Source organism: Anarrhichthys ocellatus, unplaced genomic scaffold (genome assembly GCF_004355925.1).
Source record: "Anarrhichthys ocellatus isolate YVR2014 unplaced genomic scaffold, GSC_Weel_1.0 scaffold1, whole genome shotgun sequence".
NCBI lineage: Eukaryota > Metazoa > Chordata > Actinopteri > Perciformes > Anarhichadidae > Anarrhichthys > Anarrhichthys ocellatus.
In genome coordinates this window covers 398,317-422,557 of record NW_022280031.1, presented here as the reverse complement: position 1 = coordinate 422,557, position 24,241 = coordinate 398,317, and the positions used below count along the sequence as shown (strand labels likewise).

The 24,241-nt window shown below is 41.5% G+C and overlaps 2 protein-coding genes across 4 annotated transcripts in view; one reads left to right on the top strand and one right to left on the bottom strand.

Annotated features, from left to right (window-relative positions):
- Positions 1-116: 116 nt before the first annotated feature.
- ppp4r1l (protein phosphatase 4, regulatory subunit 1-like) lies at positions 117-15,058 on the bottom strand. 2 transcript variants are annotated; one of them, XM_031843913.1, is made up of 20 exons: positions 14,809-15,058; positions 12,893-12,937; positions 12,224-12,353; positions 10,882-10,988; positions 10,545-10,687; positions 10,235-10,381; positions 9,605-9,712; positions 8,735-8,800; positions 8,377-8,535; positions 7,558-7,682; positions 6,543-7,045; positions 6,081-6,445; positions 5,583-5,684; positions 5,250-5,435; positions 2,607-2,768; positions 2,305-2,405; positions 1,986-2,106; positions 1,306-1,440; positions 929-1,070; positions 117-679 (listed from the first exon to the last, which is right to left on the bottom strand). In XM_031843913.1, the coding sequence occupies exons 1-20, from the start codon at positions 14,813-14,815 to the stop codon at positions 534-536; spliced, it is 3,000 nt and encodes a 999-aa protein (XP_031699773.1). In that variant the 5' UTR covers positions 14,816-15,058; the 3' UTR covers positions 117-533. The 2 variants fall into 2 exon arrangements, with proteins under 2 accessions (XP_031699773.1, XP_031699764.1); XM_031843904.1 differs by lacking the exon at positions 14,809-15,058 and having other exon boundaries at positions 12,893-14,798.
- rab22a (RAB22A, member RAS oncogene family) overlaps positions 14,932-24,241 on the top strand; it is a 27,702-nt gene continuing 18,392 nt past the window's right edge. Inside the window, exons 1-6 of one of the 2 annotated variants that reach the window (XM_031843937.1) lie at positions 14,932-15,389; positions 16,716-16,795; positions 17,885-17,966; positions 21,450-21,521; positions 22,252-22,358; positions 22,843-22,936. In XM_031843937.1, coding sequence (XP_031699797.1) covers positions 15,354-15,389; positions 16,716-16,795; positions 17,885-17,966; positions 21,450-21,521; positions 22,252-22,358; positions 22,843-22,936 — 471 coding nt within the window. In that variant the 5' untranslated portion in view covers positions 14,932-15,353. Of the gene's footprint in view, positions 15,390-16,715; positions 16,796-17,884; positions 17,967-21,449; positions 21,522-22,251; positions 22,359-22,842; positions 22,953-24,241 lie in introns of both variants that reach the window. The other variant, XM_031843945.1, reaches the window with a different exon arrangement.

Genomic DNA, 24,241 nt, shown 5'->3' with positions numbered 1-24,241 from the left:
AGAAGCATTAAGAAAAAAAAAAAGAAAAAAAATGAATTCAGCAATTTTATAATCAAGCTTACAATTAGCTTTGGAGAAAGAGAGCCCGTCGTAGTTCTACAAGTCTGCGATTGGGGAAGGACTGAGTCGATGTTAGTGTGGAAGAGGGCGGGGACAAGTTCAGGCATGAATACGCCGGCTCCCACAAAGTGGAGCCGCAAACCTCTTGAGTCCTGCTCATTTTCTGAAAACTCTGAGAAGTATGCATCTTGTGTTGTGAATGCGATGTGCGCTATGTAGTGCCCAACCAGAGTCTGGGTTGTGTGTGTGTTTTTTCTTTTTAACATGCTCATACTTTCATACTGTAATCTGATCATCTGACATGATTCCCAAGTGGTCGTTGGTGCAGGTCTGCCCAGCAGGCGAGTGGTTGGGGATCTGGTCAGGTGCTGGTGTTGCAGCTTACGCTGACTGTGCGTCAGACAGACAGACAGACAGACAGACAGGTAGGTAGACAGGCAGGTGGGGCCGTAATGGGACTCGGGAGCTGGAGGCTAAATCAAGGGAGCCGTGTCCATCAGGCCTTTGTTGGGGTCCAGGCTGGCAAAGAAGCGGACGTCCCGGTCCTTGTCGGACTGCAGGGCCATCACCGTCTCCTCCAGCTCGTCGGAGTAGGCACAGCCGGGCTCCTTGAAGTAAGCTGGACACAAAACACAACAGTTAGTTCAGGGAGAGAGCTATGGGATGTGCAGAGGCAGAGCATGTGTTAGAGGCAATATTCTATATATATTTGTGAAGTATTTTACGTCTTCAATGACTAATAATTAAGGCAAAGTTGGAAAAGTATTAAGACAAGCCAACACATTTAGATTTATTGATACTAACAAAAATACAGAATAGCATCAGCCTTAAGAAGACAACATTAACCAGTCATTTATTTTCACTGTACCTTTCTCCATGACACTCTGTCTTAGAGCCTTGGCCACCAGTACACGGACATTGGCCACCGGGTCAGAGGAGAGGCTGAGCAGGCTGGGTAAAAGGTGCTGGCCAAACTGCTCCATGGGCATGCAGTCCTCCTCTACGATCGCCTGCAGACAACACGAAGAAGAAGAAGAAGAAGAAGAAACACAAAGTCACTCAGACAGGCCGGTGTTAAAGACAGCTGGTCGAACACAGAAGAAGAGAGAAATGTAATTTCTGTAGCTCAGACAACCATCAGACGGGTACACAGCTGTCTATGTTGTTGATAAACAGGTAGAGAAACAACGCGGGAGACGCTGATCCATCACCTGGGCTACGTAACGTGAGACAAGCGTTACATACCTGGCAGATGAAGGCGAAGGCCTGCCGCCCCACCCACTTGGGACAGTGGCAGAACCTGACGGTGAGCTCGTTGATGAAGTTCAGGCCCAGGTCATCGGCTCCACATGCATACAGCTTCTGGAGGATCTCCACAACCTGACAACACAAAGAGGTGATGACGCACTTAACAATAGGGATTAAATACCGCAGTGAATCTGCAACAAAATGCAAATGTGTGTTTAAGGAGGTTAAGAATTAAGTTCAGAGGCAGACATTGGAGCATTAGGAGATGAAAAGATGCGATACTGTCTACAGTAGCTGTAATGATTGAAAATGCATATTAATGAATAGTTAAGAACATTTGAAGAAATACGCTTATTTGAGTTAAATGAGAAGATGAAGCCAGTTAGCTTAGCTTAGCAAAAAGTCTGGAAACAGGGAAACGGCTAGCCCGACTCCGTCCAAAAGGTAACAAAATCCCACTCTCAACTTTCTTTGAGGGGCGCAGTAACTTCCTTGTGTCCCGTCATATGACGAGCATTACTTTCTCACATTTAACCACAACACATACTGAACATCCTGCATCAGTGTGACTCATTTCCCCTTTTTCCCCCCATTCAAGTTTCTAACATATTTCCTCTCACTGGATATTCCTTCCACCAGCCAAAAGAAAAACAAACATATCAACATTGCACACTTACCAGTTTGTACGAGATCCACCTAACCTCTGAGACTTTGTCAGAGCAGAGTGTGAGTGCTATCTGTCTGAGGTAGTCATACACGTCGTAATGGCTGTACAACTCTATGATCAAGACCAACTGCCTGGATGGAGAGAGAGAGAGAGAGAGAACATGTACACTCTCCTGGAAATAGAAGTGCAATATAATAAACGCGTACAGTGTTATGAGAGCAGACCTCGGCCCCGCCATACCGTCTACGAGCAAGGCACTGATTGGAAGTCAGTCCGTTAAAACCTAAATGCAATTATGTCCTGCTTGGAAGAGGAAAAAGGAGACGTACTCTGCCAGCTCATATCTGAATCTCCAGTTGCGACTGTTGTCCGTCACCATGAACTCCTGCAGCTGGTAGAGATACTCTCTCCTCTTGTCTGCGTGCAGCAGCTGCAACAAGAAGACAGCTCAGTTATCTGGTACCAAACGTAAAGCAGACTGTGGTTTACTTCTTCAACTGCCAACATAAACTAAATCTAAACAGTCATCTCTTACATGAATATATTTGCTGAAATGTAAATGTCCTAAACTCAAACTGCGCTGTAATGTTACTTGCATAGTCAGCATTATATAAAAATTCTATAATCTCACCTTGAGGAAGTCGTAGAGGTGTTTGAGCACGCCAATGCGGACCTCATCCAGGTCTTTGAGGAAGCCGTTGAAGATGGGCACCAGGTCAGCTGCAGTCAGCTGGTCTCCCAGGATAACCGCCAGCTCGTGGATGGAGAAAGCCAGCGTCCGCCGCACCTTCCACTGAGGACCGGGAAGGAGAGGGAAAAGAAACGCACACAAAGATTATAAAACACAAGCCTTGGTAGAAAAAAGAAGCTGCTTTTTAAAAAGGAAAACAACCACTTATGGGTTTATTTTTATATACTGATAATGCAGGGACATGTTAAACAACAACTCCTCCTGTGATTGGTCTGAGTCCATTGTACAGGGCAATGCTGTCATGCCAGCCGTGACCCTCAGTGCTGTGATGGAGTAATGATCAAAAGTTTGACTGAGTGTCTGTCTCGCCGTCTCTGCTGCCGTGAAGTGAAGCAACAGTTCCCTTTCTTTCGTGCGTCACCGACCAATGCATTCGTACGTCACCGACCAATGCATTCGTACAACAAGTGCTTTGTTCCTCAAGTCAAGCTGAGCACATCACTGAACTAGGCCTGCATGGCATGAGGAGAATCTGGGATCTGTTATGTCAGCCTGGTTGTCTTTAAATTTAATATTTTAAAAAGAACTAGACTACATTTGGTTTATAGAGCAGAACACGATAAAAGCTCATTGATGTCTCACTGGAAACAAATCTAAAATGTCATTAAAATAAATGATCTTCCTGACATCAAACTACTGAATGAAGTTTGAGTAGCAGTCATTCCTCCAGTCCAACAGTTAAGACCACATGCAGACAGATGTTTTAGCTGGTGTAACCGAGGGGTTACTTTGCTCCTATACAGATGATCCGTAAGTCTGCACCGACTTTATGACTCCAGCCATGTCAACAACAACACCGCTTCACTGTTTCCGTTCCACCCTTCCCAATAAAATCCCCAGACACTGGAACACTGCTTACTATAGACAACATTAAGTCATTCAAAGCCTTCACTTAGAGGCAACTGACAAAAAATAGCTTACACTCGATTGTAACAGTTGGCTATTAGCCGAGCTAGCACGCTGTGCTTGTTTACAGCAGCAGCGGTTGATGAGAGACCGCATACAGAGCAAACTCAAATATTGCTCTCGCTTTTCTACATTTTGACACCATGTTTAGGCCTAACCCCTGACCAATAGGACCGTCCATTCAAACATTAACCTTGTGAAATTATCATAATTATCATATGAATAACTTGAGTTATGGTCAAAAACATGTCTGTCAACAGGGACAGTGGTCACAGTGACCTTTCACCACCAACATCGAATCAATTCGTCCTTACATCCAAGTAGATATTGGTGCCATATTTGAAGTAATTCCATCTAGGAGTTCCTGAGAATGTGGCGTTCATGAGAATGGGACGTACGTGATATGACGGATGGACAACGCGAGATATAGAGCTTCCTGCCACTGCTTTCACCGGCGTGGAGGCATAAAAACATGCATGCTTTTGTGAATGGGTTTCTTACCAACATGGCTGAGAGAAAATCTTGCAGCACTTTAAAAACAAATGACACTCACTCACTTCATTACCTTTAAAAATCCCTAAAACGCAGCTATAGACTCTCCCCGTATATGTCAGCACTATAGTTGATGTAACAAAGCCGAAGAAATCATTGACTCAGTGAACACAGACTGATCGAAACAAGCAGACGCAGAGGGAACTTTGCTGTTCTCACTGTGATGTACAAGCCAATGAGGCAGCGCTTCACTTCCTCACTAAATGCACACAGTATTCCCAAAAAGGAGATCGATTTCTTCACAAAGCCAGCATCTTATGTCCAGAAGCACTGCACCACACCAATCAGGAACAACTGAGAAAATTACCTACAAAATAGCTCAATTAGCCATTATTCAATCTATTTAACAGTACGATCATTGTACCGTTTAGAAAGAGTTATCTTGCGATTATCCATTTTGTTTTCTTGTGTAAAATGTAATTATTCAATAACATGTCATTTAGCTTTGGCAACCATGTAACCACAACATTCAAGCCAATAAAGCTTATTTGAATTTAGAGTAATTCAATAGATCCCCCCACACACAAAGCTTGGAAAAATTCACACAAATATTATGAATTGGTTTGGATTTTTCCCAGTAGAGTCTGACTGCAGTCGCGGAGGTCATTTACAGGGCTTGAATTGGGATTTGTTATGTGGGGGTCCTTTGTGGTTTCGGTGGGGGTTCCAATGGGAAAATATTTTGATTAACAAGTTCTAAAGCTTTATAATGCACTTTGGCACATTATTTACATTCAAAGCACGTCTTAATCATTGTAAACTGAAATATGTACCACAAAAACAGTTTGTTTTCCAGATTAATTATGAATTGAGACGTTAAAAATATTAGTAGTTGTTAGTAATTAGTATCGAGTAGAAACTGAATACTAAACTTTTTTAGGCACATCCCAAAACTAGGGGCGTGCCGACCAATTTCTGACTATGGATGATACCTCCTACAACACCACTTCAAACAATTCAAACTATCCCTTTAAGAGTGCTTATATGCGCTCATGTGGTTAATCACTCATTTTAGAATCAAACCGCAAACTTGACCCCACACCATCTCCCCATTTCTCTGCCTACCTGCACATCGGTAGCGAGGGTTTCATACGTGTCCTTGAGGCAGTGCCAGTTCTGTCGTCCCAGAGTGAGCGCTACCCCCGGCAGGCTGAAGGCACAGTGTTTGGCTATTTCTGTATCCACCGTCTGAGCCCGGGCCGGGTCCGTCATAGAGAGGTACTGATCCAAGAGCTGCTGGGGGATGACATTCTGAAGACGGGGCAAGAGATTGAAGAGCTTGATGATCAAAGAGGACACGGGATGCACCGGGAGAAGTTACTTAATAAAGTCTGTGCCCTCTCAACTACGAGGTTTTGATTAATATTTACGGGATGTATGACGGAAGTGCTGACTGACCTGGATCTTGGGCTTATCCTCATACATGGGGCTGTGAGCAGAGTCTTCCTTTCCCCCCTCCTCCTCATCTTCCTCCTCCACACTCTCAATCAGTTCAGACTCCTGAGGCAAATACAAACACACATTAGCGAAAAAGTGAGTGCACCGCACTTTAAAGACGCTATATTTTCTCATTACTCTTCAGAAAACTCACTCGCACAGTCCTGATTTACTAGATAAACTGAGTTTTTACATTTAAATAATCCCCGTCAATGCATCTTTTTCAAACTTTAACTTTCATTGTTGATCGAGTTATGAATATATAGAAATAGTTAAGATTTTAAACCGGAAAACAGGGCCCGATCACATACGATACATTTGTGTAGTGTTATAAATTAAAACCTACACATGCAGGTTTGCAGAAATCTCGTAAACCCTTTGCATCAAGTACAAATGCAGCTTAAGTCCAGTATACAACAGCTAACTTAACACGCTGCAAAGATGTGCATAGTCTCGTACTAGAATAGGCGAGTCGGGAGGAGACTCCTCCTGGTCATCCAAGGGCTCCGTCTGCGTCTCCTCGTCCCCTTGCTCCTGGACAGGGCTGGACTCTGAGGCTGAAGGAGGCTCCATCGTTTGCTCCTCTTCTGTGGGACTCTCTTCACTCTCGGCCTGGCTCTCCACAGACTGGCTCTCCACAGACTGGCTCTCCACAGACTGGCTCTCCACAGACTGGCTCTCCACAGACTGGCTCTCCACAGAGTGGCCCTCAATGTCGTCCTCAGGCTGCTCTTCTGGCTCAGGTTCAGTCAGGCCGTCGTCTGTGGGATCGTCGTCGTCGAGCTGGGCTGCCTTCAGAGCCGCTGACAACACCTGGACTTGAGCTGGAGATAAATTCACATGCATAACTCAGTCGACATGCCAATTCATTAACAAAAAAGTTTCCAGCTAATCCTACATATTCCGGCTCTGTATACCCACCTTGAACATCAGGGTCATCAATGTGCGGTTGCAAACGGTCCAAGACCTTCTGGATCTGGTCACTGGTAGCTTTGCCTGGGCTGGACTTGGAATCGGGATAACCAGGTTCCTCCTCTTCCTCCTGCTCCATCCCCTCCTCTGATTTATCACGATTTAGCATCTCCAGTTCCCCGCTTATATCTGGTAAAGGAGATCTCCAATAGTTGAAGGAATTAAAGTTATCGTCCGCCTGCTCCGTGTCTTTTGTGTTCTTAGCATTGTTTGTAGTCGTAGGGCTGGCGTTGCTGTTGGAGAACGTGCGGGTGAAGCCGCCGCCGCGCATCTCTCTGGGAACTGAAGTGTAGTTGTCTTCAAAGCTGTGCATTTCCTCGCCGTCCGCTGTAGACACATGCTCTGGGGACGGTGTGGCGCGGCCGTCCTGGTTGGGGGGTGTGTGAGCGATGGTTCTTCCCGTGTGGCAGACGCTAATCTCGGAGCAGTTCAGAGAGTTTAGGGAGCAGTCGCTGAAATTAGTGGAACAAAATGTATAAGAATAATCCGGTAAATGCTTATATCTAAAACAGAATAAAAGGAGAGAAGATATCTTATATCTTGTTATTAGCCTCTCTGTAAATGTGAAGAAATAGCTTCACAATCCAACACCTATAGTTACATTTTACCAACTGCATCTCAGCTTTAAGAAACCTTAAACTCTGGTTTAAAGTTGGTCAAACATACTCAAAGTGTAAATTAAAGCATTCATGAGGACATTTTCAAAGTCTATAAAAGTACAAAAGGTATAAAAGAAAGATTTGTCTGCGTCAACTTCAATTTCTTTTATTCCCGTTTCTGTAAATACACCTTTTTACAGAGATAAAAAAAAAAAAAAAAGTGGTCTGACCTGATCACACCAAGTAAACAATGAGTCATAGGACCAATGATGCAACACATTCACTGCGTCTGTGCACAACAAACTCTGATTCATGTCGCATCAACGCATATTGTGTTAGTACTGCCTGAAGTCAGGTGGTCTTACCTGTCTAATGTACACCTGGGGAGCTCTAGCAGGGCGCCGTCCTCTCTGAAGTGAAGGCCGGTGCTGGAGGGATTGGCGAAGGTGGAGATGAAACGCCCCAGAGACTGAAAAGCAGCCTGTCGCACCTAAAAGTGGAGCAGAGCAGAATCTGTCAGTGTCAGCACGACAGAGATTTTACATAACTCAGCAGCCGATCAGTTACCATCTTAACTCATTCATGAACAGGATTGTTAGCAGGAGGCACCATTTTAGAGGTTGGATATGGTCCAGAATATTGAATAGACGGGGACAGTGGAACAGCATGCACTTCTGTTTATAGTACCCCGAGCGTCTGCATACACAGACAAGATCACACACGTCCATCTGTGCAAACTACCCGTGTGGTCGTAAATGGGCTCCACGTGGACCCTCACAAACACGTGTAGACGCCAAAATTGACATGTGTCATTTTCAATTTCATGTAGACAAGTTCCGACTGAGCTTAAGTCTGGGACCCTTTGAGACCAAAACAATGACAGGGCTTCAAGCCCCATGATTATCATTTTTGCACCCAATTTGAAAGTACACCAAATTGCAAAAGTATCTCCGTTTCTCCATTTCTTAACATTTGCCGACCACTTGTTTTGCACAAACAAGTGTTTTTTTCTCTGTATGACTTTTTTAGATTTCAGAAAGACAGATTACATTACGAAAAATCCGGAAGAAGCTGCACAGTGGTGAGGAAAACAACTCTTTTCATCATATTGCAGAGGAAGTTGCACACAAATGTGCTTGTAATTTTATGCAATATCATTTTTCCTGTGTGTGTGTGTGTCTTACCCAGCGGGACTGGTCACTGATGAGGCTGATGAACAGGGGGGACAATTTTGCACGTCGCACCTCTGGAGAGGTAGAATTGGAGACCATCATGAAGCACTCTGCACAGGCTTTCCTGATGCCCCACAGACTGTCTGAGCACAGATCGAAGAACTTGGGCATCTAAAAACAAAACAGAGTCAGTTAAACCTGAAACTAACAGTGAGTGATTGAACTGTGATGGGATGCATCAACAGCAAGGGTGCAAAGAAACTACTGATATTCTGAAAGGACAGCAATGTTTAAACTTCCACGTTACATAATGAAGATGTAATGAGAGTTCTGGTTTCAGGGTAAAAAGGAAAGTCTCGGTGCTTCTCACCAGTAGTTTTTCTGTGGCTTCCTGACCAACAATAGAACAAAATTCTCCGAAATTTGCAGCACAGACCTGAAAAACATAAAACAAACATTCAAATGAACTCAAAAGAAGGGCAATTTCAATAACACTGTTACGAATAGTAAGAATTCTAAGAACATAATCATTACATTGACCGCTCAGGTTCCCCTAGGTCGAACTTCTTGAGCAATGAAGAAACAGACTTTTGTCTTTGTCTCCTGTCCTACGTAGTGGTAGTGACAAGCTGACACCGGTGTGGAGGACAGTGTTATAACAGTAGTGCAACTGTTCTGCTTTCAGGAATAGCTCAGTATGTAGTGTCTGTGGTTGAGTGAGAGTGAGTGAGAGAGAGCGCACTGTTGGTGACTTCATATCCTGAATATGATAATAACCAGGATAAACATCATAACTGGGAGACTCATGTCAATGTAAACACTCTCATTCAGTGTTTACACGACTCAGTAAATTTAATTTCCTCCCTGGCAGCTTAAGTTTAACAATTTTTTTAAGGTGTACATAAAATCAATTTAAATGTCAGCATTCCTTTAGCTCATATGTATTATTACTGACTGAAATGCTAACATCACATTCAATTTAAGCATTCAACTGGCACCAGTTACACCAGAAAACATTCCTCACAGAAAACAGCAGCACAGTGTAGGCGGTGATGCGCAAAACAGAATTAAAACTGACTCACAGCGTTATCGAATTTATTCTGACACAATTAAACTCAATTTAAAAACAATGTTTTCTCAGCTGTGTCTTATTGGTTCATAATCATTTTAAGCAACTACAGACTGTTAAAAAGTATGTTGAGCTACGAGGAGGTGATGACAATGGTTCGGAGGTGGTTACCTTGCGGACTTGAAAGAGTCTGGCGTCGCTGCACAGGTCACAGAAGCGTGGCAGCAGTAGATGCTCCACTGTGTCTTTGCTCAACATGGTGACAACTTTACACATCATCTATAAGAGGAGAAGTATGGAGAGCAATTAGTGTCATCACACTCTTGATTGTGCTTAAATTACAGAACTATTTTGCTCCGATGAACAAAAACAATCAGGGTGTTAAGAGTAGAGGGAAAGGGGAAGACTGTGTGTGTTTGTAAGTAGAATATAAATACAATAGAATATAAAAAGTCACATGCAACTTTGAGCCTTTGCAATAAATTTAAAATTAGGATCTGTAAATGAAATGTTTCAATTCATTCATTCAACACGTGTTGAAGTTATTGTAAACTTTTACAGTTCAATAACACATGCGCCATCAAAATAGAAGCATTTCGTTATTTTTAGACCGATCACCGTCAGATAAAGGCGTTGACCGATCACTGTCAGGCATTAACAGAAATCTGCTGTGCCTCTCAGCAGTTTGTCTACTGCCATGTGGTTTTCAGCTAAAGTTCATTCAAGTCCATTTCCCTGATAATAAATCAGACGGGTTTTTTTTTATTAGTCTCTTGCGTAAAAAAACATGAGGTTTCTTACAGAGACTGCCTCAATTTTGTAGTCATCATCACTGCTGGGTTCTGTGAGGTCCAGTAGAACTGGACAAACTTTGGACTCCATATCAGCTTTAGAGATGAGGCCCTGCTCCAACAGAACAAGCAGCGCTGCCTGGCTGGTCTTCCGCACCTGGAAAAGATAGGAGGAAGTTAAAATCTATAAAACTCCTAATGTGAATGAATTTGACTAGTGAACATATTCGTATTTCCTAAAATCTGAACAAAAAGATCTCAAAGACGAGAAGTGATTGCTGTTTCAATTGTAAAAGATGAGCTAGAAAAGTGAAACCCACCTGGTTATTTGGATCAGTGAGATATCGGACTACAATGGGGACCAAGTATCTTGAGAAAGCTGCTGGGAAGTTGGGCCGACTCTCGTGCAAGAACATGGCAATGTTGGGGACCTGCTCCATCAGTTCGGCTCGCACTGTGGGCTCTGAGTACACACATTGAAATATAAGATTTATGTGCAAACAGAACAGGTATGCATTAAGAACAAGCATTATAAGCTTGCAACCATGTGAAGATTTAATAAAAGAAAAAAAAAAAAAAAGACGACGCCACGGTCAAAAAGCGCAGATTAATACAGAGACACGACAACTAAATTGATGAAAAGGAAAACTCATCTACCTCCATCTTCCGACATTCTGGCAACTGTCTCCATGACACTGATAAAGTCATTCTCATTGTCACTGAACTCTCGAAGCACATCAAGCAGGCCGCGAGCCACGATCTGCCTAGAAAGCAACAGGAGCGTCAAGTTAGTAGACTGCCTGCCAATACCTACAAGTGCTGACTGCACACAGCGTGACACACGGCTCTGACAGAGCTGTCAAGTGCATTACACACAAACACACACACACACACACATTTGGAATCGACAGGAGGGCGTGAACCCTGCAAAGCCGAGCATGAAAAGCATGAAGACAGTTAACCGTGTTTGTGTGGGGTTAAGAGAACTGTTAAAGGATTTAGAGGATTTTTAATACACTGAGGCCACTTGGCAGGCATTTACCGCGCTGAAAGTACCACCATAAACACTTACAAAATATACAAATATACATAAAATCTAAATTTGTCATTATTAATGACCTATGACAAACTGCGGCTACTATTGCCATATTTCAGACAGACCACAGATGAACTTGAAGTCTTTCACATTCCTGCACTGCAGAGTTAAAGCAGGTATGTGACTAGTAAATACACAGGAATGCACACGGTGGTTCAGATGACTACGAAAATACATGTCTGGAGATCGGATGATGTGTTGATCTCACATTCAAAATTTCCGATGTGAAGTTTATGATACAATTTAGCCACTAATCAGTACAATTCATACAATAAATATGAAGAAAATAACATGTGCAACATTATCCCATTACTTATTTGAGCCAAAAAACCTTTCAGCAATGATTTAAAAATATTAACAGTGCAACTGATCCAATTTCTTGTTTACGCAATACATAAAATATAAAAACAGACAACAATTAGGTGCAAAAGTTATTGCTTAACAGTTTCCTCCTTCTACAAGAAATTACATTGGCCAGATGTTTCCTTGATACCAAGTCCCTCTAGGTTGCAGATGTTTCCGTGTTGTTAAGACTCAACGGGGGGTAATGCCCAAAAGAAATCCGAAACATTAGGACGTGTCTACACAACTGCAGATTCGTCAATTTTCATCACACAGAAACTTTTCGTGAGTGTTTTAGTTTTTAGTGATGTGTAACGGTACATTTGCAACTTCTACAATACAAGCTTTGTAGAATTTTTTTATTTTTTATTTTTTTTACTTTCAACCTCAGTTGCAGGGCAAATTGTTTTCTGTCCTACAATACGCATATCACTACGAGTTAACATCATACTATAAAGGGTTAACAATGCATCCTCATAACACAAAAACTACAACATCCGTTTGTTCGTCTGATGTTTAGCATTCTTTGTGTTAACAGCCGGACCACGGGGTTCCACTTACCTGTTGAAGACATTCTCACTGAAGGCATACTTTTCTAGCCTCCCAAGAGGAGTTAAGTTGTCTTGTCCCGCATCGAGGAAGGCTGTGATGCGGATGCCGTCGCACTCTGAACCATAGTCATCAAATCCAACTGTGATATAGAAAGAAATATTATTTTATGGTCAAACAAAGTGGAACCATCTCTGAAGCACAGAGCTGATGCCAACAAGAGACAAACATTTAAGCGAGGGCTGACAGATGCTCCACAGTAATCATAGTGCCATGTTGAAAAAAACTGAGTGAGGCTAAATGTCAGGAATGAAGCTGCTTCAATCTGTGACTAAAGTAGAAAGCCTGAGGTCTTAATAGTTATTCCATTTAATGGTCCGACCATAAATACACACTGGCTTTGCAGTTGGATCCAGACGCTGTTTTATCGCCCTCCCTAATGCAGACAACAGGGACTGTTGGCCTGTATGACGGCTAATAATAGCAAGGCGTAAAAGCCTGAAATATTATTGACAGCTTGATATTTCACACGGGTGAATGGGGTTGCCCGGAAAGATGACACTTGCTATACCTCCCTGCTGAAGGGGGGGAAAACAAAATTCCACACATATACAAGGAATGAATCCATTAATCCAGGTACTACTTAATGTGTTAACAAATTAAAATGACCAAAGTACTCACAATCATCCAGATCGTCATGGCCATCTTCAAAGTATAAAGATAGACCTGCAAGGATAAGGGAATTAGAGGGGGAGTCCACGGTGGCAAACATGTCATCAACATACCATCACATAATACCACTCCCCCTACAAAACGAAAGGTGCTCTGGGTCAGCAGGTTTACCGGCTGACATTTACTAAGAAAGGACAAAGTCTCCTTCAATAAGATTGACAGAATATTGAAGTGGTCTTGCTGATAAATCACTTTGCAAAAGTGAAACTATGACATTGTAGGTGTAGTGACGTGGAAGAGGAAGAAATCAAGTCAGTAAATATAAACGTTGTGTTTTTCCTGGGACGCAAACTATTGTCTTAGTGGATTTTCTTTCAAACACGTGCGATTCCTCTCAAATAAATCAATATATCAGAAATAATCTAAGCGTTCCATGTGCACAAAATTAATATGGTGTCATTGGTCATTTCAGTGTATACAGCTTTCATTTCCTTCATGTGGATATTCGTCTGATGAAGACATGTTGGGTCAAAACGCTGCCAATAGAAACTTAAGGAACCTCTGATTTCAGAGGTACTTTTCTATTGTACATTTATGTATTTCGTCTCTATTCTTTCTGCAAACACGAGACACTCAACCCACCACAGGAATACATTGCCTCAGGTGCAGCTGTTGAATTTCATTTTTATACCAATTTTCTTGTCTCCTCACCCATTTCTTGTCTCAATACCCTTGACATATATCTTTGATGTATATAGTAGAGTACCTTTATCTTCTACCATGCTTTATTTTGAGTATAACAGTTGCTCATAATATATTTGATCATCTATACTTTGCATCTGTCCTTGCATTTCTGTGACATTTCAATTTCCCTGCATAAGATCCATTAAGTTGGACTATTTACATTCCTTGAGATCAAATCACAAACATTTGTTGGATCACTTGGACACTGTATTGCCTACATTAGTGACAACATACATGTATCCTGTGGTGTGATCTATTTATTATTTTTAAAATACTGCACAAAGCAGGTACTTCACATTAGCACGCAGTCCAAACTGATGAACACACACTACTCATATAAACACCTTATTTTCAATGCATTAACATGTTTGTGTGATAACGTAACAGGCCGATTACTACAAGACGACTTTCTTTCCTGGTCTGTTTTCAACACCACCCATCCATTGATATAGGACACAAGAACTCAGAGTAGTGAAGTCAAGAGAAGAGCTCAGAGAGAAGTCCCAGAAGGAGAAGCATGTGCTGGGACGGCTAATGCCAGTGTTTACAGCTGGGCATGCAGGGGAATGTGCTGCAAATATTAAAACAACTCCCATCTCCATAAGACACATTAAACGTGCTGTGTTAAGTGTGAAGTAAATAACGTTACGCGTGGTTTACCAGCACCCCGCAAAACATTTTGACAAAGAGCTGCATCTCCCCTTTGTTACGGTATAAAGGAGGATTTGATCAGCTTAAGGCTGAAAATGACTTTAGCAACTCAGCTAACGTAAGCTAGGTCAACTCGCTAGCCTTTGCTATGACAACAGTTCGATATTAAAACACGGCTTAAAGCACGCGGTGCTGTCCTACTCTAGAAGAGAGAGGCAACTACAAAATAACCGGCCTCTATTGAGTAGTTATATGTTTAAGTGAAGCCTCAAAGTCACACATTTCGATACCCATGAATAGCTTTCTTTAGCTAGCTGGCTAGCAGTGCTAAGTTTGCTAACAAGGCTTGTCCAGCGCTTTCGCTTGACTTGGCTCGCCTTTGCTAGCACTTTGCCGGGGAATACCATGAATGCAGTGAAATAGGAGCCGCTGTTTCAAATATTGATACTATAGAGACTGCAATGCAGCTTTCTAAGTTCACGCACAGCGTCAAAGTATTAGAGAAAACACTATTTGAAAAGTGCCCTTACCTGCCATCTTGAGTCTCGGCTCGGCTCTGCGGGCTGCCGTCCCGTGTGGGCTGTCACCGCCGCTCAGCTGTCACTCAAACACGGTAGAAACTACTTCCTGAAGGCACTTCCTGATGCTGGGATTCACCGGTAGATTATATTTTTAACAACCCAAACGTAAAACCGTTTCTCAGCTCGGGCACAAACTCGACATAACTGAGCGGAAATAAAAGCCTGTGGGCTTTGTGTGTTTCTCCAAACAAAAAAGAGCCCATGCAGTCACGTGACCGCAGTCCGTAGTTCAAGATGGAGACAGCGATCTGGTGGCTCCACTGTTAGCTAGTTTACAATCATCACAATATGGCTAATACGACGGACTACTGGACGCTTTAACGCGAATAGCGAGAGGTAGAACTTAACCTGAGATGCGCATCTTTCCGAGATGAAGTGAAGTTGTTTGTGAACATACAAAACGAGAGGAATAGTCAAGATTTAAAGGTAACCAGAGGAGAAAACCGCCAATGGTCATCATCACCAACTCATTTTGAGTGAGAGAGGAGATCGATATGGCGCTGAGAGAGTTAAAGGTTTGTCTCCTGGGGGTAAGTCAGCATCGATGTATATCTGAACACGTATGTCTGTAGCCGTCAGTGTACATCTAACTGTACCTGTGGCATGAAATGATCCACGCTGTTCATCCCCCAGGCTCTACATACCGATAGACAGGTGTGTTTAAAAGAGTTACATGTGTTGAATCAGTCTCACGAACAACATGTATGCATGTCTGAACTGTATAAATCAGCATAAACCCATAGGTTTTGCTACCAACATACCATCAAACCATCCCTGAATGACATCACATCCCCTCCTCATTATCTACTAATAAGCTGAAAATAGAGTTAATAATACAGTTGTTTAGTCGATCAGTAGAATATTAATCAGCAACAATAGTTCGAGCACTTGCTGATTAATATCATTTGCACTGTTTGTCAGACAAAACAAGGCATTTGAAGGTGTCGCCATGAGCCACTGGGCATTTTTCACTATTATTTACATTTTATAACCTTGGGTTTCAGACCTCATCCTTATATAGCTTCCTTAATTATCATTACTGGTTTCTGCTATTTCAAAATAAGTCACGGGAACAATATTTATGGAAGTGCAGACAACAGCAGGCCTCAGTTACTTTACCATTATGCCGTTGATACGATACTGATGTAACATCCATCCTCACATCTCTCCATCACCTGCTCATAAGATTTAAATAGAGCTGAAACAATAAGTCCATTTATTGTTTCGTAAAAAAGTCAAATGTTTCTGTGGTTCCACCTTTTCTAATGTAATGATTTGATGTGCTTCTTTTCTGTGTTTTTACATCCCAGTAAATTAACTTTATTTTGTCTTTAGACTCTTTGTCTTTTGCTGGGTATTTCTTCACAATTATTTTACTTCTTTTTGACTGAAGTATTCATTGTTTTTTTCCAAAGAATGACAATGAGAGTAATGGGTGATGGAAATAATCATTAGTTGCAACCCAAATAAACCAGTAATGTTAATTAGGACATTTTATATAAGACTTTTCTAAATTACTGTTTTTTGCTGCATAAGATAATTACAAATCATTCACAGGAGCAACATTCATCCGTGTCTATACTGCATGTAACAACAGTATAAGTAACATTTTCACATCTCCTCTGTTTCCTCAACAAATAAGATTTAAAAAAACAACAACGTAAGCTTAACTACGTCTGTCCTGTTTAATCACAAAGTGCAGGCCTACGAGGGGAACAGGAAGGAAGAAGATGCCATGAAAAAGCAATAATGTCTGGGCATGTTGCCAGAGAATGTGTTTTGGTAATTGTGATTATACTTCTAGTAATTGTTTCCGACCATGTTTAGTAAGCATCGTCTTTATTTTGTCTCTGCAGGACACTGGCGTTGGAAAGTCGAGTATTGTTTGGAGATTTGTGGAGGACAGCTTTGACCCAAACATCAACCCAACGATTGGGTAAGTTCCTGCTGTCTCCCACATGAGAAGTTATTCTGTGTTTCATTGGGTTGTATGTCGGGTTGTTGCAGAACACAATCATGTAATCAGTTCATTTCTGTCTATTTATGGATTAATCAATTCCTATAAGAGCTAAAAGGAATGTAAAATTAATCAGCAACATTTCTGATAATCAATTGATGTTTTAAATCACTTGCAAAATGCCAACGGTTTTCACACGTGGGAGGTTTTTGGGTAACAAGCAGTTTGAATGTGTTGAGCTTTGGGAAACTTTGATGGGCACATATTTATTCATGTATTTATTTACTATTTTCTCAAAGTCTGTGAATCAAACAATTAATTGATTAATTAGGGAAATAATTGGCAGATTACTCAGAATGAAAACAATAGTTTGTTGCAACCCTGATTCCAAATCCAATAATTATCCATTTTATTTATTTAGCAAATAAAGAGACACAATATTTGCTGGTTTCAATTTCACAAATGCAAAAAAGTTGTTTGCTTTTCTATAAATGAAACACTTTGTTTGTTTGTTTGTTTTGCTGTGGGTCAAATCAAGTAACACATTTTTAGACATTGCTTTGTGACACTTTTTAAACATTTTGTAGACAATATGATCAGTCAGTACCAGAGCCCGACCAATACATCAACTCATTGCCAATATTATAATTTAACAATTTTAGCTTGTCTCAGATATACTTGTGTCAGCATTTGTAAGCTGATAAATCACCAGACATTGCTGTACAGAAGTGCCAGATAAGTTTGAGGCAGATTACAAACAATCAATACCAAATGCTGGTTTTGTTATCAGCCTCAAAAGTACAGTATCGGTCAGACTCTAATTGATATAATGTAAGTCCTATTTAATATTTAACATTTGGGATGTTATCGTTCACTGAAGCCTGCAGATAATTTAAGATATCTTAAACCAACTGATGATCTAAATGAAGATTTGTGTTTTTTTCATTGTCTCAGACTCTTTAGTTGCAGTTCTATTATCTGTCTATCATTTTTATAATCGTGAAATCTATTTAGTGTTTTTGTAATGTGACATAGCACATCAATCATGAAGCAATTTCTTTTCACCAGGGCGTCCTTCATGACCAAGACAGTGCAATACCAAAACGAGCTGCACAAGTTCCTGATCTGGGACACGGCAGGACAGGAGCGGGTCAGTAATATCCACTGAGGTTTTGGCCTCAACATTCTTTTAAAAATGGACTAGTGGAGAGTAAACCAAGAGCAAGATTCACATGTGTTTAAGCTTTACGCAGCCAAACCACAACGGTTTTCATTTTGTAATCGATCAGTTTGACTTGGCGTATTCAAAAATCTACTTATTGCTCCCTCGTGGTTTAAAGGAAGTGAGAAAGCTACCTACATGTGTGAATGGACCACTCCCTTAACTGGGAGAAAGTGCAGTTCTTCATTACTTCAGATAGGGGGCAACATTTACCTTCCTATAGGTAGAGTCCTGCCTGCTAACCAAAAACCTACTTCTTCTGGTGCTCTTGGTTTAGGACCACTTTTTTAAATGACACTCGCGATGTAATGAGTTTGTATTGTTTAGATCAGTGAGTGGCATATGTTTGGATTATTAAAACATGATTTGTCATTTCTGTCACCTTTTAATCTTCGTCCTGCTTCTCATCTATCTTGGGGTTTGAGTACAATTTTAGCATTCAAGCATGTCTAAACGTCACCAAGCCCCAGACAGTGATAGCGTGAGGAACTACTTTCTCTTCTGACTCGCACCCTGCATCCCACATTTCTCTGCTTTAGCTCTCCTCATCACTTCCCCTTTTTCTGTGCATGCCCTTCTGTTTTTCCTCATGCACAATCCTCTGTTGTTGTAATGTCTTATCCCTGCTGCTGTCCTCTCCAGAGAGGTGAGATAAGATGCCGTTTGTCTTTTATCCTCCTTTTCCCCTGGGGGCCTCGGCTTCTTTGTGGCCTTGAGGGGACATCAATGCAGCCTCATTTAAGATAAGATGGGTGGATGAAACCCAAGCTCTCTGAGCCCACTGCTGTGTGCTGCCACCGTGTCTTATCCGAGAGTCACTCCAACTCTACATCCGAGGGTCCTCCTTTTCCCCCTTTGTGTTTTCTCTCATGAAAAGTTTCTTTTCATTTCTTTTCTTGGCAACAATCTATTTATTTCTGTGATTCTTTTGTGTTCTCTTCCATTTTCTCCACTTTTTTCATTCCAACAAATCCGCTTTTTCACTCCCATGTGGCCTCTCTGGGTTCACGTCCGTGTGTGAAAAAGTAGCAACATTCCTTTGGTAGGTTTGGCGTGTGTGTGTGTGTGTGTGTGTGTGTGTGTGTGTGTGTGTGTGTGTGTTTATACAAAGCTGCTGTGGTATTTTGAAGCCTTTCGTGGCTTGTTTTCTAACTTTTGTGGAGCTTTGGCCTATCAAAGTCTGTTGAGTTGAGGAAGGGGAACACAAAGCCAGCCAATGCACATGGAAGGAGAGACCAAGGCAAAAAAGAAAGCTCTGTGATTTCTAATCCATCCAACAATCCATATCTCGAGACCAGATGAGCCCAGCTGTCAACAGCTCGTCAAGTCCTCCCCCTCTGACGAAAGGAATCTTGCATCCTACTAGTATAGGAAGGTTTCTTTCATTATTTATCAAACTCGTGGTTTTACAAATTAATCAGCGCTCGTGAGGCATCACTGGGGCTGTTCACTGGGCTGCTGTGTGGCCAGACGTCTGGCCTCGCTGTGATTGCTCTTTGGGTTTAGGCTGATCTAGACCACACAGGACTGGTGGTGGTGGTGCAGCCCAACACTAGCCGATGAAACAGACAGCACTCTTTTCAGTGCCCCTGCCAAATATCCCAAGTTGGTTGGATTCCCGTTGGTGGACTTGGGGCCAGTAACAACTATAATTATGTGGAATGTGTGCTTTCCTGAGGTAACAGTGTCACACTAAGATGGATAGTTTATTCCATCGTATTGTAAAGGAAAATGAAATTGGCGGGAAGGCAGGGTCATTCCAAGTGAAGGTCGTTTTCAGACATGGGTTGGTCTTTTAAAATAAATATCCTTAGTTAACACATGATACATGGTTTTATTAGTCTGTTGAAAGCCCCAGTCCAGCAGAGTATAATGTGAGAAGGCATGAAAAATAAAAACTAAAGAGTTGGTGAGGTTTTTGTTAACGTTCATATTTTAAATATACTGTATGTTTCCTGTAGAGGCAATAAACATAATGGAGAGAAAGCACTAATAGTTCACATTTGTTACATCAGAAAGTTATTTGAACAGTGAATGAATGGATTCATACTCCACCTTTGTGTTACAATGCCTGCAGACATGAGCAGCTACAGGGCACAACACAGCTGCTGTTTTCTACTTGCTTCTATGATCTTTATAAAGTTGATGGTTATCTAATTATTGGTGGTTTTTGGAAAGAGGCGGAAAAGACCACTGCCTGAATTGAAAAATGGACCCAGATAAAGATGAAAAAGATGGCCATGCCAGTGGCTTTGTGAGGCTGTACTAATGATAACATTAGCAAATTAGGACGAAACAGAAAGTACAGCTGAGGCTGATGATTTGGTCATAAGCCAAAGTATTGGAAACAATTTAACATTTACTTGATGGCTAGATGAAAAGTCACCATGAAGGGAACATGAATGTCTAAAACCAGTTTCAGGACAATCAATATGACACCGATAGTTTTTGAGATATTTCACTAAAAAGCTGAATGTGGACTTCATGGTGGAGGAGGGGAAAGCCGTCAAAGCCAGGAGGCACAGTGAATATTTCTACCACATTTCTTGGCCGTCCATCTAGCAGTTGTTGAGATATTTCAGTCTGGACCCAAGTGGTGGGCCGACTGACGGGCTGACAGACTGTTTTATGACGGCAGGCTAATTGTTGAATCCAGGTTTCAATAAATATTGGAAAGTATTTTACCAGAAAAATACCAAAAGCTGTCAAAAAGAAGAACCCCCCCCAGCTTCTCAGGCAGCGATGGATTAAAAAAATGCACATGTTGTTTTGGTTATGCAGGGAAATTGTGACTTATAAGGATCAAATGTATAGTTTTCCATAAATATCAAACAGCTAACGGCTCTTGACACATTCTGCCCATCTTTCTCTTGATGGCTACCACATGTGTGAGGTCTGGGTGGAAAGACTTGCTATACTTCCATTTAAAGTAAAGCCACTTGGCTTATAGGCTCAGAACACTTGGCCTCTGGTTTAGTAAAATGGTACTCTGGAGTCCTTTTTTTTTTTTGTTGTGCATTTGTATACTCTGTTTTGAGTTTGTCACAGTCAGTGCCTATGTAACGGATTATCCATAGTCTATAGAAAGCCAAGGCACTGTTTCCTGATCTACGTGGTGTAAAAATATATAATTGTGTTATACTGCAATGATATTTTGATTGCCCTTTTCATATACAATAATAAAAAAAATGGAGTAAAATCAAGGAAACCAGTCTTCAAAGATTAGCCTTTTTTATTCTTGGTCTGTACTCTGATCATCATCATGTTCCGTTTCACATGGTTTCAAAGCTGTATGAGTATGATACGATGTAGATTTGGCAGAGATGAAGGTCCTTTAGAGGCGTTAGACACACCAGCCTCCTCCCTGTCCAACAACACTCATCATTGCTTGCTTTCTCTGTCTTCTCATAGTTTCGGGCTCTTGCACCAATGTACTACAGAGGCTCAGCGGCAGCCATCATTGTTTATGACATCACGAAAGAGGTATTATTTACGTTTCCTCCTCAACCACTTATTCACAAAGTACGTACTGTAGAGTTTCATTGTTCATTGTTTTCATTGAATAGTTTGACATTTTGGGATATATACTTATTTGTGTCTTGCCAAGCGTTAGCTGACAACATTGATACCACTCTCATTTCTGTTTAGTTAATATGAAGCCACAGCCAGCCCTTAGCGTAGCTTAGCTTAGCTTAGCATAATGACTTGAAACAGTGGGAAACAGCTAGCCTGGCCTGGCTCTGTCTAAAAGTAATGAAATCTGCCTACCTGGAACTGTAAAGCTCACTTATTAACACCTTATATCTTGTTTGTTTAATCCGTATTTAAAATACCACATGTAAAAACAATGATTCACCCTCTTAAGAAGGTTATGTTGGGAGCAGCTGGCAGGGAACCGGCAGAGACTACAGGAAGTCTCTGCAGACCCCTGTGAAATGGAAAATGTACATTTTAAAATAACAAAGACATATTAATTTGTGAGCTTTCGACGTGTAAAGGATTGTGTTACCTTTGGTCAGAGCTTCCAGTCTTTATGCTAACCAGCCGCCGGCTCCAGCTTGCCATAAAGACAAGAGTGCTATCTGTCTTTTAATCTAACAAAAGCAAATAATCATATTCACCAAAATGTCAAACTAAAACTTTAAACCTTCCTGGGAGGCACTATGTGCTTGTCTTGATCTGTTCAGTTTAACATGTTTTTTTTTATCTTCAGGAATCCTTCCAAACACTAAAGAACTGGGTAAAGGAGCTGCGCCAGCATGGTCCTCCTAATATAGTGGTCGCCATCGCTGGCAACAAATGTGACCTGTCAGACGCCAGGTGAAGCCGAACTGGAGATAATACTGTATGTGTCACGAACTGTTGATGCTAGTGTGCAGTATGAAGGTGCCTCCTCATTTACAGCTTGAGAGTGATGATGGGATTTCAGATTACTGGCGCAGAAGGAAAAAATTCTTGTACGGAAATGTTATGACGTGTTTTAGTGTCGGAATAACATCTGATGTTTGGCTTTGAAATATCGTTGGAATTCACCGTGTCTGGAGCTGAAGTGGATTCTGCTCTGCAAGGGGGAATGTCGGCTCTCGTACTGAAGTATTTGAAGATAATTTTAGTTTCTCTGTGTCTTCCACAAAATCTCCCTGACTCGGACACATGTGCTTTTGATAATGTCATCCGTGAAATTGGGAAATCTTCCACATAATAGCTGCGGACTTACATTTTGATGGTTATCAAGTAATGCATGAAATTGGAGAATCTGTTCGCATATTGCGACATAATAATTAAATGCCTCTTGTATTTACAGGGAAGTGCCAGAGAAGGATGCCAAGGACTACGCTGACTCCATCCATGCCATCTTTGTAGAAACCAGTGCCAAGCATGCCATTAACATCAACGAGGTGTTTATAGAGATAAGTGAGTGTGTTTCTTGAGTGCCTGGTGCCGTTGTACATCCCCTGGTTATTATTGAGCTGTGACAAATTAAGCATCGTACAGCATTAAGATTATTACCTTGTCTCCCTTTGTGTTTGAAAGCTGGTAGACTATATTTGAAACAGAGTTACCAATTAGAGGTTTAGTTTCTAAGTAAGTGTAATCATTCTTTTCTGTGACTTCTCACAGCGATGAGCTAGTTTGGAGTAAGCAACAGATAATGCCAAAGCAGAAAGCCAATCCACTTAATCATGTCGACATCCTGACATTCAACTTTGAAACACACATTTGCAGAGACGAGGGTTTGTGGGAGCAGTCGATCCAGTTCTGAGAAGCAACTGATTATCACAAAAGAGACTTACTCACTAGTTGTGCCCGAATTCCATACAACATATTTATTCTAGGTTGGTTTTGAGAATGTAGTATGTTCAGACAGGAAAAGTAGAGAAATTAAGGATATATATATATATATATATACATACATACACAGTGAGTACGGAAAGTATTCAGACCCCTTTAAATTTTTCACTCTTTGTTTCATTGCAGCCATTTGCTAAAATCATAAAAGTTCATTTTATTTCTCATTAATGTACACTCAGCACCCCATCTTGACAGAAAAAAACAGAAATGTAGAAATTTTTGCAAATTTATTAAAAAAGAAAAACTGAAATATCACATGGTCATAAGTATTCAGACCCTTTGCTGTGACACTCATATTTAACTCACATGCTGTCCATTTCTTCTGATCCTCCTTGAGATGGTTCTACTCCTTCATTGGAGTCCAGCTGTGTTTCAATAAACTGATTGGACTTGATTAGGAAAAGCACACACCTGTCTATATAAGACCTTACAGCTCACAGTGCATGTCAGAGCAAATGAGAATCATGAGGTCGAAGGAACTGCCCAAGGAGCTCAGAGACAGAATTGTGGCAAGGCACAGATCTGGCCAAGGTTACAAAAGAATTTCTGCAGCACTCAAGGTTCCTAAGAGCACAGTGGCCTCCATAATCCTTAAATGGAAGAAGTTTGGGACGACCAGAACTCTTCCTAGACCTGGCCGTCCAGCCAAACTGAGCAATCGTGGAAGAAGAGCCTTGGTGAGAGAGGTAAAGAAGAACCCAAAGATCACTGTGGCTGAGCTCCAGAGATGCAGTAGGGAGATGGGAGAAAGTTCCACAAAGTCAACTATCACTGCAGCCCTCCACCAGTCGGGGCTTTATGGCAGAGTGGCCCGACGGAAGCCTCTCCTCAGTGCAAGACATATGAAAGCC

What these genes read in the sequence shown, in the direction of transcription:
- ppp4r1l (XM_031843904.1), bottom strand. Translation starts at nt 12,983, where the DNA reads ATGTTTGCCACCGTGGACTCCCCCTCTAATTCCCTTATCCTTGCAGGT. An exon ending in CCATGACGATCTGGATGATT is followed by an intron (nt 12,354 to 12,892) that starts GTGAGTACTTTG and finishes TCTATATCACAG; the next exon opens with TTGGATTTGATGACTATGGT. An exon ending in TCACTGATCCAAATAACCAG is followed by an intron (nt 10,382 to 10,544) that starts GTGGGTTTCACT and finishes TATCTTTTCCAG; the next exon opens with GTGCGGAAGACCAGCCAGGC.